Source organism: Natrix helvetica (genome assembly GCF_964273705.1).
Source record: "Natrix helvetica genome assembly, chromosome: Z".
NCBI lineage: Eukaryota > Metazoa > Chordata > Lepidosauria > Squamata > Natricidae > Natrix > Natrix helvetica.
In genome coordinates, this window is record NC_138554.1 from 1,758,320 (window position 1) to 1,772,618 (window position 14,299).

At 51.0% G+C, this 14,299-nt stretch overlaps 1 protein-coding gene across 1 annotated transcript in view; it reads left to right on the forward strand.

Moving 5' to 3' along the window:
• The window catches only part of LOC309381920 (DNA-directed RNA polymerase II subunit RPB1-like), a 37,798-nt gene extending 27,748 nt beyond the window's left edge, over positions 1–10,050 (forward strand). Inside the window, exons 20-29 of the mRNA XM_081933249.1 lie at positions 922–1,146; positions 1,675–1,921; positions 2,015–2,115; positions 3,132–3,236; positions 3,368–3,550; positions 3,658–3,861; positions 4,906–5,092; positions 6,142–6,255; positions 8,168–8,317; positions 8,410–10,050. Of these exons, the coding sequence (XP_081789375.1) occupies positions 922–1,146; positions 1,675–1,921; positions 2,015–2,115; positions 3,132–3,236; positions 3,368–3,550; positions 3,658–3,861; positions 4,906–5,092; positions 6,142–6,255; positions 8,168–8,317; positions 8,410–9,545 (2,652 nt within the window). The 3' untranslated portion in view covers positions 9,546–10,050. The remainder of the gene's footprint in view (positions 1–921; positions 1,147–1,674; positions 1,922–2,014; positions 2,116–3,131; positions 3,237–3,367; positions 3,551–3,657; positions 3,862–4,905; positions 5,093–6,141; positions 6,256–8,167; positions 8,318–8,409) is intronic.
• The last annotated feature ends 4,249 nt before the right edge of the window (positions 10,051–14,299 follow it).

Here is a 14,299-nt window from a genome sequence, read left to right on the forward strand (position 1 = left end):
TAGGAAACTAAATAAAACAATATAAATTGTAAAGATCCAAGCCACAAGATTATAGTCATAAGTAGGAAGGAGATAGGTACTAGGAGGGATGAGAAGAATGATAGTAATACAGCCTTAGTAAATAGTTTGACAGTGAATTAGTTGTTGTTGTTGTTTTTAATTATTTGACATTTTCCAAACATTAAAATCATAATTATACTTTGAACGCTTTCCATTATCAGTATTTCTTTTTTTCTGATTTTGGGTTTTCCATTTTTCCATTCTATGATCTTATACATATTCCTCTTTGTTTCATACTTTCTCATTTTTACAGTATATCAGGGGTGTCCAAACTTGGCAACTTTAAGACTTGTGGACTTCAACTCCCAGAATTCTAGGAGTTGAAGTCCACAAGTCTTAAAGTTGCCAAGTTTGGACACCCCTGCAGTATATACATCTATATACAATATTTCTATCTCTATTGCTTTCTAAGTATATGCCATCTCTTCATTGTGTTTACTATGCGTTACTTACACGTTCATTGTACATCTCTTGAAAAGGCCACCTGTTCCATATCTTGTAGTACTCTTGTTTCCTCTCTGTCTCTTAGTTCCATCGTTAGTTTGTCCATTTCCGAGCATTCTAGCACCTTTTTTTATGATTTCTGCATTTGAGGGAGTGGTAATACAGTCTTAGTAAATAGTTTGACTGTGTTGTGGGGATTAGTTGTTAAGCAGAGGGATGGCGTTCGGGGAAAAACTGTTCTTGTGTCTAGTTGTTCTGGTGTGCAGTGCCCCACAGCGTCGTTTTGAGGGTACAAGTTGAAACAGTTGATGTCCAGGATGTGAGGGGTCTGTAGATATTTTCACAGCCCTCTTTTTGACTTTCCAAAACAGCCGAGCTGTCAAACTCGCCTGAAGTCCAGCTGTCCTTTTTCCACAGGCCCATCCTGGTGAGATGGTGGGGGCCTTGGCTGCCCAGTCCCTGGGAGAACCTGCCACCCAGATGACCCTCAACACCTTCCATTATGCTGGAGTCTCCGCCAAAAACGTGACCCTGGGGGTGCCTCGGCTGAAGGAGCTGATCAACATCTCCAAGAAGCCCAAGACTCCTTCTCTGACGGTCTTCCTCCTGGGACAGTCTGCTCGGGATGCTGAAAGGGCCAAGGTGAGGAGAGGGAAGAGGGCCTGGGGGTGAAGTTGACCTTGGCTGTGGAGTACGAGGGAATCTCAGACTGTTCCGTGGCCCCCGTGCTGGAGGTCTCTCTCCCAACTCAGGGCGGGGCTAAATTTTAGCCTGAAGATGGTGGTGGGTTAGGCCCTCAACATTTTCTCCATCGAGGTGGAGCTCTTGCCTCACCATCAGGTGGCTGTGAGTTCGATCCTAGGTAGAGGCAGATACTTCTCTCTCTCTGGGCACAATGAGAATATATCTGCTGAATATAACTCTGTATTGGCAACAGGGAAGGGCATCCGGCCAGTAAAACACTCTGCTAGCTCCATTCTGTTCCCCAGACTCCACTCTGCAAGCGATTATGGGGTCGCTAAAGAGATGATGATGATGATGGTGATGGTGATGGTCTCTTGAGAGCCAACTGCAAATGGGTGGCCACACTCCAGTTTTAGACCTCCCCAAGAAAGTAACCTCCAAGGTTTGACTCTCCAGCCTCACCGTCTTTCCGTGTCTCCATCCCAGGACATCCTTTGTCGCTTGGAGCACACCACCCTTCGCAAGGTCACGGCCAACACGGCCATCTACTACGACCCCAACCCTCAGAACACCGTGGTGGCCGAGGACCAGGAGTGGGTGAACGTCTACTACGAGATGCCCGACTTCGACGTCACCCGCATCTCCCCTTGGCTGCTGAGGGTGGAGTTGGACCGCAAACACATGACGGACCGAAAGCTCACCATGGAGCAGATCGCCGAGAAGATCAACGCCGGTGAGGCGGGGTGGATGGCCGGAGTTCCCTCTGTCCTTTGCCTCCCCTTGTCCAGCGGCAGCCTATGGACAACCCTTCTTTGTTCTTCTGCAGGCTTTGGAGATGACCTCAACTGCATCTTCAACGATGACAACGCTGAGAAGCTGGTGCTGCGCATTCGAATCATGAACAGCGACGAGAACAAGATGCAGGAGGTGGGGAAGGCAGTCTTCTTACCATTAAACCCCTGGGGATTGGAGTTGACGGGAAGTGGGTACAATTGCCGGGGTCGTCTTCAGTTGAAGGAAGCAGATACCTCCTCGGGTATCTCATTTTCGGGTGGGTAGGTGTTCATGACTTCCGGGCCAGCTTGGGGCTGATGGTCTTGGGTCAAAGGCAGCCTTGGTTCCACCAACCAATGAGGGTTGAGTACATGGCAGTGCCAACCGCCCTAAATAGTCTGGTGCCAGTTTCCAGGTTGCCCATGCGTTGTGTCTTCATTGCGTCCTCCAGCTGGTGTTCATGAATGTGCTTTGCTAATCTTCTGCCTACAGTGTGGCTCTACAATCCTTACATTGCCTGCTGTAGACTTTATTGTCTCTTTCGAATGCTGTGTAAACGTGGTTTATCCCTGTGTGTCTGTCGATGGCTGGTTGAGTACCAGGCTTCCAGGAATTCCCCAGGGTTTTTGGCCTACGATGGGCAGAGTAGAAACTATTCAGCAGAGTCTGCCCATGCGTTGTGAGAGTGTCTTCATTGTGTCTTCCAGCTGGTGTTCATGGATGTGCTTTGCTAATCTTCTGCCTGATTGTCCTACGGTGTGACTGTTACACTCCTTACATTGCGTGCTGTAGGCTTTATTTCGAATGGTGTGTAAACGTGATTTATCCCTGTGCGTCTGTCGATGGCTGATTTGTCTGAGTCCCAGGAATTCCCTAGTGTGTTTGGACTTGGGATGCTGTCAGTTACCCAGTTGAAGCTACCCATGTTCTAATTGGTGTTGATGGATGCACTCTGCTAGTCTTCGGCCTGTTTACTCCACACAGGGGTTGTCACAGCCCTTGCACCAGGGCCCCCCAACCTTGGCAACTACACAGGCTTGTGGACTTGGAGTCCCAGAATTCCGGGAGTTGATGTCCACAAGTCGCAAAGTTGCCGAAGTTGGAGACTCCCTGCCTTATTATACTGGATGTGTGGTACATTAAGAGACCTTTCTTCTCCGGTGGCTTAGGAGGAAGAGGTGGTGGACAAGATGGACGATGACGTTTTCCTGCGCTGCATCGAATCCAACATGCTGACAGACATGACCCTTCAAGGCATTGAGCAAATCAGCAAGGTGAGGGCGGGAGGCCCGGTCCTAACAGTGGCGCCCTCCCCTCTCGAACAAAGTCCCTATCTTTCCCCCCCCCATCCCACCAGGGTTGCTGGCCTTGTTAATTCATCAGTCTCCTCCTCCTCCTCCCTCAGGTGTACATGCACCTGCCCCAGACCGACAACAAGAAGAAAATCATCATCACGGAAGACGGCGAGTTCAAAGCCCTCCAGGAGTGGATCCTGGAAACCGACGGCGTGAGCCTCATGCGCGTGCTCAGCGAGAAAGACGTCGACCCCGTGCGCACCACCTCCAACGACATCGTGGAGATTTTCACGGTGAGCCCCGAGCGGGTGGGGCGTTTCCTCGGGGTTGGGATAAGCGGTGGGGGTGTCCTGGAGAGCGCCAGGCGACCCTGAAAAACCCGTCTTCCCTCGTTAACCAGGTGCTGGGAATTGAGGCGGTGAGGAAGGCTCTGGAACGGGAGCTGTACCACGTCATCTCCTTCGACGGCTCCTACGTCAACTACCGCCACTTGGCCCTGCTCTGCGACACCATGACCTGCCGCGGGCACTTGATGGCCATCACGCGGCACGGCGTCAACCGCCAGGACACGGGGCCCCTCATGAAGTGCTCCTTCGAGGAGACGGTGAGTTTGTGCCAAGCGCGAACGACCAGGCCCACCTGAGGCGTCGAGTTCCAACCGTCTATTGCTTTAGGCCTATGATACAAGAATCGTCCCAGAGGTGCAGCTTCTGCCTGGAAAGACCAGATAAGGCGCTAAGGTAGGGATGTCCAACTCCAGGCCCTGCGTAGGCCCTGGAAACAGCCAAGGACTGGCCCGCAGTGCCTCTGCCAGCCAGAACGGAGCGTGTGGTCCTCCCGGGTTCCATTTGCAGCTGCGGCGGCCTCCAATGGAGCTCGGGATGGGCCGCTCCCCATGCCTGCCCCCGCCGAGCTCCGTTTTCGTTGGCAGAGGGCTAGGAAAACAAACGAAAAACAAAAGGAGAAACGTTTCCCCTTCCTTTTCCATTTGAGCATGCAAGAAGGGACCGGAAGGGGAAAGAGCAAAGAAAAACGAAAGATGGGAAGAGAGCAAGGAAGGAAAAAGAAAGGGGAAGGTAAAAGAAAGGGGAATGAAGAGGGAAGGAAAAGGAAGGGAGGGATGGAAGAAAAGGAGAATGAGGAAAGGGAAAGGAAGGGAAGGAAGGGGAAAAAAGAAAGGAGAAGGAAAAAGAAAGAATGAAGAGGGAAGGAAAAGGAAGGGAGGGAAAGAAGGAAAAAGAAAGGGGAAGGAGATTATAATGAGAGGGAAGGAGGGTCTGTGGGAAGTTCTGCCTTAGCATTTGGCCGCCACAGGTGCCCCCAACAGGAGTGACGTCGAGCTGGCCACACCCACCCTGGCCACACCCACCCTCCCTCCCTCCCGGGGCTCAAACACAGCCCTGATGCGCCCCTCAATGAAATCGCGTTTGACACCCCTGCTTTAAGGGTATTCGACAGGGTTTTCGCCCTCTTGCTTTGGCTCTTACGGAGTTAGAGTCCAGGCTAATTCCTCGCTTGACCCCTTCCTCCCACCTGCCACACTTGCCCTCCGGACGTTTGCGAGCGGGACCGAGGGAGGGGGTTTGGCTCTGCCGTGGACCCGTGGCTCAAAACCCCACCAACGGGGGCTCTTCTCGCCTTCCCCCAGGTGGACGTCTTGATGGAGGCGGCCGCCCACGGCGAGAGCGACCCCATGAAAGGGGTCTCGGAGAACATCATGCTGGGCCAGCTGGCCCCTGCCGGCACCGGTTGCTTCGACCTGCTTTTGGACGCTGAGAAATGCAAATTTGGCATGGAGATCCCCACCAACATCACTGGGCTGGGCGTCGGGGGCCGTAAGTCATGGTTGCCTCTCTTGGGGGGTGGGGGGGTGTTCCGAGAAAGGGGAGGGGGAGGGGCTGGGGGAGGAGCCACCGGTTGCAAGAGCAGGGAATCCTATCATTTGGATTGGGAGAGATTTGAGCTCCCAGAATCCCCTCCCTGTGCAGGTAGTTCTCAATCTACAACCAGAATTAGCGTTGCTAAGCAAGGCGGTTGTTAAGTGAGTTAAGTAAACGATTCACTGTCGTTAAGTGGATCCCACGGTCGTTGAAGCGAAATCTGGCTTCCCTGATGGACATGGCTTGTTGGAAGCCGGGCCTAGGATGGTCGCAAATGGCGATGACTTGAATATATGCCGGCTGGACCATGTGACCGTGGGGGATGCTGCCGCTGTCATAAGTGCGAGGACAGGTCATAAATCACTTTTTTTCCAGCAGTTGTGGAACTTGGCCACTAAACAAATGGTTGCCAATAATGTTCCACCTGTACAGAGGTAGCCCTCGGACGTTACGATCGCAATTGAGCCCAACATTTCTGCCGTTAAATGTGACATTTGTTAAGTCAGTTTTGCCTCCTTTTACGACCTTCCTTGCCAGTGAATCTCTGCGGTGGTTACATTTAGTCAAATGGTTGTTAAGTGAATCCGGTCGTCGTCCCCGCAAAGGGGGATCGTGTGACCCCGGGACACTGCGACCGTCGTAACTATGAGTCAGTCGCCAAGCATCTGACCTTTGTGAATGGGGACTCTGCGATGAGTGTAACTGTGGAAAACGGCCATAAGTCACTCTGTTCATGCCGTAGTAACTTTGAACGGTCACTAAATGAACCGTTGTAAGTCGAGGAGTCCCTGCGATCAGTTTATCAGCCTCAGATTTGACCCAGGTGGAGGGGCGCTGGTTGGGGAAGGCCCGGGTTATCCTCCAACCCCCCAGAGAGGCTACAATTGAGAGTCAGGTCACACCCCACATCTGGAAGACGGAACATCTGGGACCGGCCTTTTGCATCCAACCTATTTGCTGCCCCAACATCTTCCCTGCTGACTCTCCTCTTTCTTCCCTTACAGCGACCGGCATGTTCTTCGGCTCTGCGCCCAGCCCGATGGGTGGGGTGTCCCCGGCCACAACCCCATGGAACCAAGGTGCCACGCCAGCCTACGGCGCCTGGTCACCCAGTGTGGGTAAGTAACCATCGGGCCTCCTGCAGAGAAGGGGCTCCTTCCTGGCTTAGGACGAGATCAGATGAGATAAGATTTAAGATAAAGTTAAGATTTAAGACAAGAGATAGGATAAGATTTAATGTAAGTTTTAAGATAAAATTTAAGATAAGGTAAGATTTAGAATAAAGTTAAGAGTAAGATGTAAGGTCAGATTTAAGATTTAAGATAATATAAGATAATATAAGAAGATAAAGGAAGATTTAAGAGAAGATTTAAGATAAAGTTAAGAGAAGAGATAAAATTTAAGGTCAGATTTAAGATAGAATTTAAGATAATGGAAGATTTAAGATAAAGGAAGATTTAAGAGAAGATTTAAGATAAAGTTAAGATTTAAGATAAAGTTAAGATTTAAGAGAAAATTTAAGATAAAGTTAAGATTTAAGAGAAAATTTAAGATAAAGTTAAGATTTAAGACAAGAGATAGGATAAGATTTAATGTAAGTTTTAAGATAAAATTTAAGATAAGGTAAGATTTAGAATAAAGTTAAGAGTAAGATGTAAGGTCAGATTTAAGATAGAATTTAAGATAATTTAAGAAGATAAAGGAAGATTTAAGAGAAGATTTAAGATAAAGTTAAGAGAAGAGATAAAATTTAAGGTCAGATTTAAGATAGAATTTAAGATAATGGAAGATTTAAGATAAAGGAAGATTTAAGAGAAGATTTAAGATAAAGTTAAGATTTAAGAGAAGATTTAAGATAAAGTTAAGATTTAAGAGAAGAAATAAAATTTAAGGTCAGTTTTAAGATAAAATTTAAGATTCAAGGTAACATATAAGATTTAGGGTGACTAAGATAAGCTTAGCTTTATTGTCATTTTTGACCGTGGGCACATTGACACACATTAAAAATGACGTTCTGTTGCTCTCCAAAGTGTACACATACACAACCCACATAAAGATATGCTATATGCAGCCATATATATATGTATATATATATGCCTGCACCCTGACCTCCAAATACATATACTAATCACTCCATGTCACTATTAATCAGGGGTTCCCATCGATGGGGGTTTGTCCGGATGGGCTGATTTGCATCCGTTAAGCAATGAAGGCCCCCATCAATGGGTCCCCAGGCAGGGAGAACTGATCCCAACCCCCCTTTGGGATGATTATTACGGAAATACGCCTCGCAGGATCTCAGATCTCCAATGTCTTTAGGTCTGTTTGGAATCAAAACGGTTCGGTGAACTTGGCACACGCCAAGCCCGTTTCCCCTTTTAAAAAAGAATCTTGGCTTCCTAATCGGAGAATTCCATTGTGGGTGTTGAAGTTTGCCAGCACTTCATCTAGTGCGCACTTCAAATATGCAGCCCCCCCCACCTTCAGCCCCCTCCCCCGGGGTGGGTCGGCCCTAGGGGGCTTCCCTGCCAACATCAACATTGTAGGATGCGCAGAGCAAGGGGAGAAGGAGAAGAAGAATGCGGGCGGGTCTCGTTAAATTAATTTCCTGTTAAGTTCTCCCCCGGGGCCAAAGTGCCCTCTGCTCACAGCCCTGCGGGGTGGGGAAGGGAGAAAGAAAAGGAAGGAAAGAAGGCGGGAAGGAAAGAAGAGGGAGAAAAAGGGAAGGAAGGGAGAAAAAAGAATGGAAGGAAGGAAAGATGGGAAGAAGGAAGGAAGAAAGGAAGGAAAAGGGGAGAGGGAGGGGGAAAGCAGGAAAGATGAAGGGGGGAGGGAGGGAGGGAAGGAAGGGGAAAGATGGGAAGGAGAAGGGAAGGAAAGGAAGAGGGAGAGAAGGAAGGGATGGAGGAAGAAAAAGGGAGAGGAAGGAAGGAAGGAAGAAGAAGGATGTAGGAAAGGAGGAGTAGAGAAATTGTGGGGGGGGGAGGAGCTGGTTTCTCTCTCACCTGCATCTCTTCCTCCTCTTTGCAGGGAGCGGAATGACCCCTGGGGCCGCCAGTTTCTCCCCCAGCGCGGCTTCCGATGCCAGCGGTTACAGCCCCGGGTATTCCCCCGCCTGGTCGCCCACTCCCGGCTCCCCCGGCTCTCCGGGACCTTCCAGCCCTTACATTCCGTCTCCAGGTATGTGGCGACCCCAATCCCGCTCTCCTCCCCAATGCCATCCTCAAAGGGTGGAGTCCTGGCTTAACGTCGCTTTCCTTCTGCTTTTCCAGGGGGCGCCATGTCTCCCAGCTACTCCCCAACCTCTCCCGCCTACGAGCCACGCTCGCCCGGGGTGTACACCCCGCAAAGCCCCAGCTACAGCCCCACCTCTCCTTCCTACAGCCCCACCTCCCCTTCGTACTCGCCCACCAGTCCCAATTACAGCCCCACCAGCCCCAGCTACAGCCCCACCTCCCCGAGTTACTCGCCGACGTCGCCCAGCTACAGCCCAACGTCGCCCAGCTACAGCCCGACCAGCCCCAGTTACAGCCCAACGTCACCTAGTTATTCTCCAACCAGCCCCAGCTACAGCCCGACATCACCTAGCTACAGCCCGACGTCGCCCAGCTACAGCCCGACCAGTCCTAGTTACAGCCCGACGTCACCTAGTTATTCTCCAACCAGCCCCAGCTACAGTCCAACATCGCCCAGCTACAGCCCGACGTCTCCCAGCTACAGCCCAACCTCTCCTAGCTACAGCCCCACCAGCCCGAATTACAGCCCGACTTCTCCAAACTACACCCCGACTTCGCCCAGCTATAGCCCGACTTCGCCCAGCTACAGCCCGACCTCTCCTAATTACACCCCGACGTCTCCAAACTACAGCCCGACATCTCCGAGTTACTCCCCGACCAGCCCGTCCTACAGTCCCACCTCGCCCAGCTACTCCCCCTCCAGCCCCCGCTACACCCCACAGTCGCCCACCTACACCCCCTCGTCGCCCAGCTACAGCCCCAGCTCGCCCAGCTACAGCCCGACCAGCCCCAAGTACACCCCGACCAGCCCGTCCTACAGCCCCAGCTCTCCGGAATATACCCCAACCAGCCCCAAATACAGCCCGACCAGCCCCAAGTACAGCCCGACTTCGCCCACCTACAGCCCGACCACGCCGAAGTACAGCCCGACCAGCCCCACCTACTCGCCGACATCACCCGTCTACACCCCGACGTCGCCCAAGTACAGCCCAACCTCGCCCACCTACTCGCCCACCTCCCCCAAGTACAGCCCGACCTCGCCCACCTACTCCCCAACCTCCCCCAAAGGCTCCACCTACTCCCCGACTTCTCCGGGCTACAGCCCCACATCGCCCACCTACAGCCTTACCAGCCCGGCCATCAGTCCAGACGACAGCGACGAAGAGAACTGAAGGGACTCCCGTCCGGATGGAGAGGAGTCGCGGCGCGACGGCGGGTTGACAACGATTTGTTGAGAAGTCTGGACATTTTGGGGGCAGGTGGGGCAGACACTCGAGAGTCCTAGGGGATGGGGGGGGGCGGCTGACTTGCCCAGTTGCCAAAGGAAAACTTAAGATTTTTATAGGGGTGGCCGTAGGGGGGGGGCACTGTCTTACTTTAGCGCCCCCTCTCGGTGGTCGTGGTCTCGATTCTTCCTTCCGACTGTTCTTTTCTGCCTGTTTCTTAGGAAAAGAGAGGAAAAAAAACCAGCCAACCTTGTAAAACGATTGCGTAGCTTTCCTAATAAACCCGCGAAATCTGTAACCAGAAGTTGGGGGGGGGGTTGTTACCCCGATTCCTGCTGACACCCCACCCCCATTTTCCCGGGGGGCCCAGCTTGGCCCTCCGTCGTAGGTTTTCTGTTGTAATCCGGTTGGGATTTTATTTATGTTGAAAAAAATTTAGAAGGTTTCTTGACTTCACTGCGTTGTGTCTTCATTTCCGCGCGTGGGGGGGGCCTCCGAGCACCCCGAAACTCTTCACACTCTTTTTAACTCAAATCTTTTATGGGGGGGGGGGAAGTGTAAGCCTGGTTTTGGCGGAGTTTTCCTTTGAGTCCTGCATAGCATGTTTTTAAAAAAAAAAATCCAGATATTTCCCCCCTCCCCCGGTTCGTTTTGCTTGTTTCCCGCTAATGGAGGCCGGTGTGTGTGTGTGTGTGTGTGTGATCTGGGGGGCAGATGTCAGAGTGAAGGGGGGCTTAGAGGCTTTGATGTGGCTGCGGGACGATAGTCAGCCCCCCAGCCCCTCCCCAGCAACAGAGGGAGGGAGGGAGGGGGGAAGCGAAACGGGGGGCCGTGGAAGCGACATTCTTCCGTCGAGCGTTTTGAGATTCTTGCTTTTGTGGGTGTTATTTTTCCCCTCTGCAAAACTGCTAACTTTCTGGACAAAAAAAAATAATAATAAACTTTTTTACAAACAGTTGACTTTGTGAGTGTGTGTTTTGGAGTTTGAAATTGTGCAAATGGGGTGGGCTTCTCTTTCGGAATACTGGCGGTTCTCGTGGCCGCTCAAAGTTACGACCGACTTCACAAAAGGAGACTTAACAACCGAGAGCCGAAGTTCCAACATGGGTGTGGGTGTGTCCTTGTGGTGTCCTACAAGTGGCACATCCCACCCACAAATTTAGCTTAAAACGAACAAAAACATATTGCCAGGATGTTGGAAAATGCAATGCTGCACTAGGGACCTTCTACCAAATGTGGTGGGAGTGCCCGAAAGCTCAGGCTTTTAGGCACCGGCTGAGAAAGTATTCGGAAGAGATGCTAAATCAAAAAGGAGGGAGTTGAGGCCAGGATTAGTTCTACTTGGCATCACAAAAGAAAAACATGCCCCCCCGCCCCCCCAAAAATCAGGTTGGTCAATGATTGACCTGTTTTACGGCTGTAATGGGCTGGCTCCAGTACAGTCAGAACTGGAGGACCACCTGTAAACCATTCTCAGGGTGGCTGTGGACCTCAGGATTGCAAGGGTGGGGGTGACAAGGAGTCTTCGGGTTGGAGTTACAGATTGTGTTGTCGGGAGAGGGGGGAACAGTGCCCCCCCTTACAGTCAGGAAGTTTGTCAAAACTGGCTGGGGAATTCTGGGAATCGAACTCCAGACTTCTTAAAACAGGTAGGGAACGGTGGCTCCTTTATGACTCGTGGACTTCAACTCCCAGAATTCCTGAGCTAGCTGGCTCTGGAAATCTAGGAGTTGAAGTCCACAAGTCATAAAGGAGCCACCGTTCCCCATGTTGGCTCTGGAATTCTGGGAGATGAAGTCCATGATTCATAAATGGGCCTCCATTCCCCATGTTGGCTCTGGAATTCTGGGAGATGAAGTCCATGAGTCATAAATGGGCCTCCATTCCCCATGTTGGCTCTGGAATTCTGGGAGATGAAGTCATGAGTCATAAATGGGCCTCCATTCTGCATGTTGGCTCTGGAATTCTGGGAGTTGAAGTCCACAAATCAAAGGGACCATCGTTCCCCATGTTGGCTCTGGAATTCTGGGAGATGAAGTCCATGAGTCATAAAAGGCCCATTGCTCCCCACCCCGTTTGAAGAGTTGTCATGGGTGAAGAGCACCTCCATTTTCATTTCCCTTTTGGTTCAATGTTCATCATTTTTGCATGCTTTGTGGTCAGTTTCACTTCCTGGGGTCATTCCCAGAGGCGTAAAATTGAGGCTGTAAGCCCCCCAGGCTCATTAAATCATGTCACGGGTGCAAATCAGGCTGCCTCAGACACCAATACTGGAAAATGTATTATTAAGCAGGATGGTAGTTAAGTGATGTATCCACATGACCTGATTTTATAACCTTTTTTTGCCACGGTCATTAAGTGAGGCATCATGTAACCTTGACCTGCCACCTTATCCATTGACTTTGCTCATCGGAAGCCAGCTGGGTTGCTAATAATGACCATGTGATCCCGGGACATGTTGCTAAACACCCAAATTGCAACCACAGGAAAAGCTGTGACGGTCATAAGCATGAGGACCCATCGCAAGTCGCATTTTTCAGTGTTGTTATAACTTTGAACCGTCGCTGAGCGAATACTGTTAAGCTTAAGGACTTCCTGTACTTTAAGATCACTGTGTCCCAATAGGCAAAGAAAAAGGAAGTCCCTCCCTAACCCCGCCCCTTCCCCCAGCATGCTCGCTTGGGGATTCTGGGAGTTGAAGTCCACCCATCTTCAAGTTGTTGAAAAACACTGCAGAAGATTGTGGTCCTGTGTGCAATTCAAACTACACAGAGAAGCAACTTTTGCAAGGCCTGAGAAGATCAAACCTCCAGAGGCAGGCGCAGTTGACCCCCCCCCCCGCCAAATACAGGTAGTCCTCGACTTACGACCAGAATTGATCCCAACATTTTTGTTACTAAGCGAGACTTTTGTTGAAGGGAATTTTTTTCAATTTTGCCTCATTTTAAGACCTCTCTTCCCACAGTGGTTGTTAAACAAACCGCACCGTTTGGTTCAGTTTGCTGTGAGGTTGTTAAGCGAATCTTGGCTTACCCCCTGACTTTGCTCGTCGGAAGATTGCAGAAGGGGGATTGTCTGATGCTGTGACCATCGTAATTATGAACCCATTGCCAAGTATCCTAATTTTGATCACGTGACTTGATCAAGTGGATGCAGCAACGGCCACTAAGTGTGAAAAAGGGTCATCGGTCACTGTAACAGTGCCGTAATTTTGAACGGTCCTTAAAATGATTAATGCAAAGTAGGTAGATATTTCTCTGTCTGGGCACAATGAGAATATATCTGCTGAACAAAACTCCGCATTGGCAACAGGGAAGGGCATCCGGCCAGTAAAAAACACTCTGTTAGCTTCATTGAGTTGCCCAGACTTCACCTCACAAGGGATTTGAGGGTCATTAAAAGAAGATGATTAAAATGATTGATGTATTATTATTTTTTGTAATTTTTTTTTTGCACCCATCCTGCAACAAATCCTGCGGCACAACACCCCTGCGAGGTAGATCAGTTGCACAAGAAACCAAAAATCCCTCTTCCAAAGGCCGTTTGCACGCTTTTCTCCACCCTCTTGAACGCCCTGCAAACAGCTGGCTCTAGAAGCCGAGAAATCATTAGGATTATTTCCATTTCTTGGGCGTTTGCATTCCCCTTTCCTGGCCTTGCAAACCTGGCTTCCTGGAAAACATTTATTTATTTATTTTGGCTTGGATTCCACAGGCCAGCAGGGGGCGTCTGTTGTGCTGCCCGGGAAGCGGGGGAGTCGGAATAAAGCTTCTTACGAATTGGGGCTGGGGGGGACAAAAAACGCCTCTTGCACAGAAATATGTGATTTACTTTCTCCAAAGAAAAATGAATTGCAAAAAGGGAGGAAAAAACGAAACTGCGTTGGCCGGGAATCGAACCCGGGTCAACTGCTTGGAAGGCAGCTATGCTCACCACTATACCACCAACGCCGGTTGCGAAAAAGAGGGGCGAAAAGGTCTACATAAAGGCGATATTACACGCTCGGACTCGCGTAATTAAAAGAAACATGTAAACTGTCTCGACCCGTGGAGAGCGACACGCTTTTCCCTTCCGCGTGTCTTCCGTTCCGACAAAAGCCTCGGGGAAGAAAACCTTCTGGCAGCGGTGGGATTCGAACCCACGCCCCCGGAGGGACTGGAGCCTAAATCCAGCGCCTTAGACCGCTCGGCCACGCTACCTCCGATGGGGGCCAGCGGGAAGCGAGGCACAAACATTTTTAAGACTGGAGAGGCGGAGGGTGGGGGGGAGAAAGGGAGGGAGGCACAGGCAGGGAGGGGGGGTGGAAAGAAGGTTGGGGGACACCCCCTCCCCCATGGGTCTGGGTCTCTCCCCAGATGTGCTGCGGGGGGTTCAACGGGGGGGGTTCAGTCCCCCAATTAAGGGGGTCGAGGTTAGCCCCCTAAGTATGGGGGGTGATTGCAAGTGAGGAGGGGGAGAGGGGCGTGATTGCAAGTGGGGAGGGGGTGTGCAAGAGGGGAGGGGGCGTAATTGAAAGTGGGGAGGGGGCGAGGGGGATAATTGCAAATGGGGCGAGGGGGGTGATTGCAAGTGGGGAGGGGGCGACCTTCCCAACTGAGCCCCCCCACCTTCCCAGCTCCTCCCCAATGCACACAGATCTCCGCCCAGCGCAGCTTTCCCGGAGTGCAGCCTGCATGCTGGCTGGGAACGATGGGGCTTGG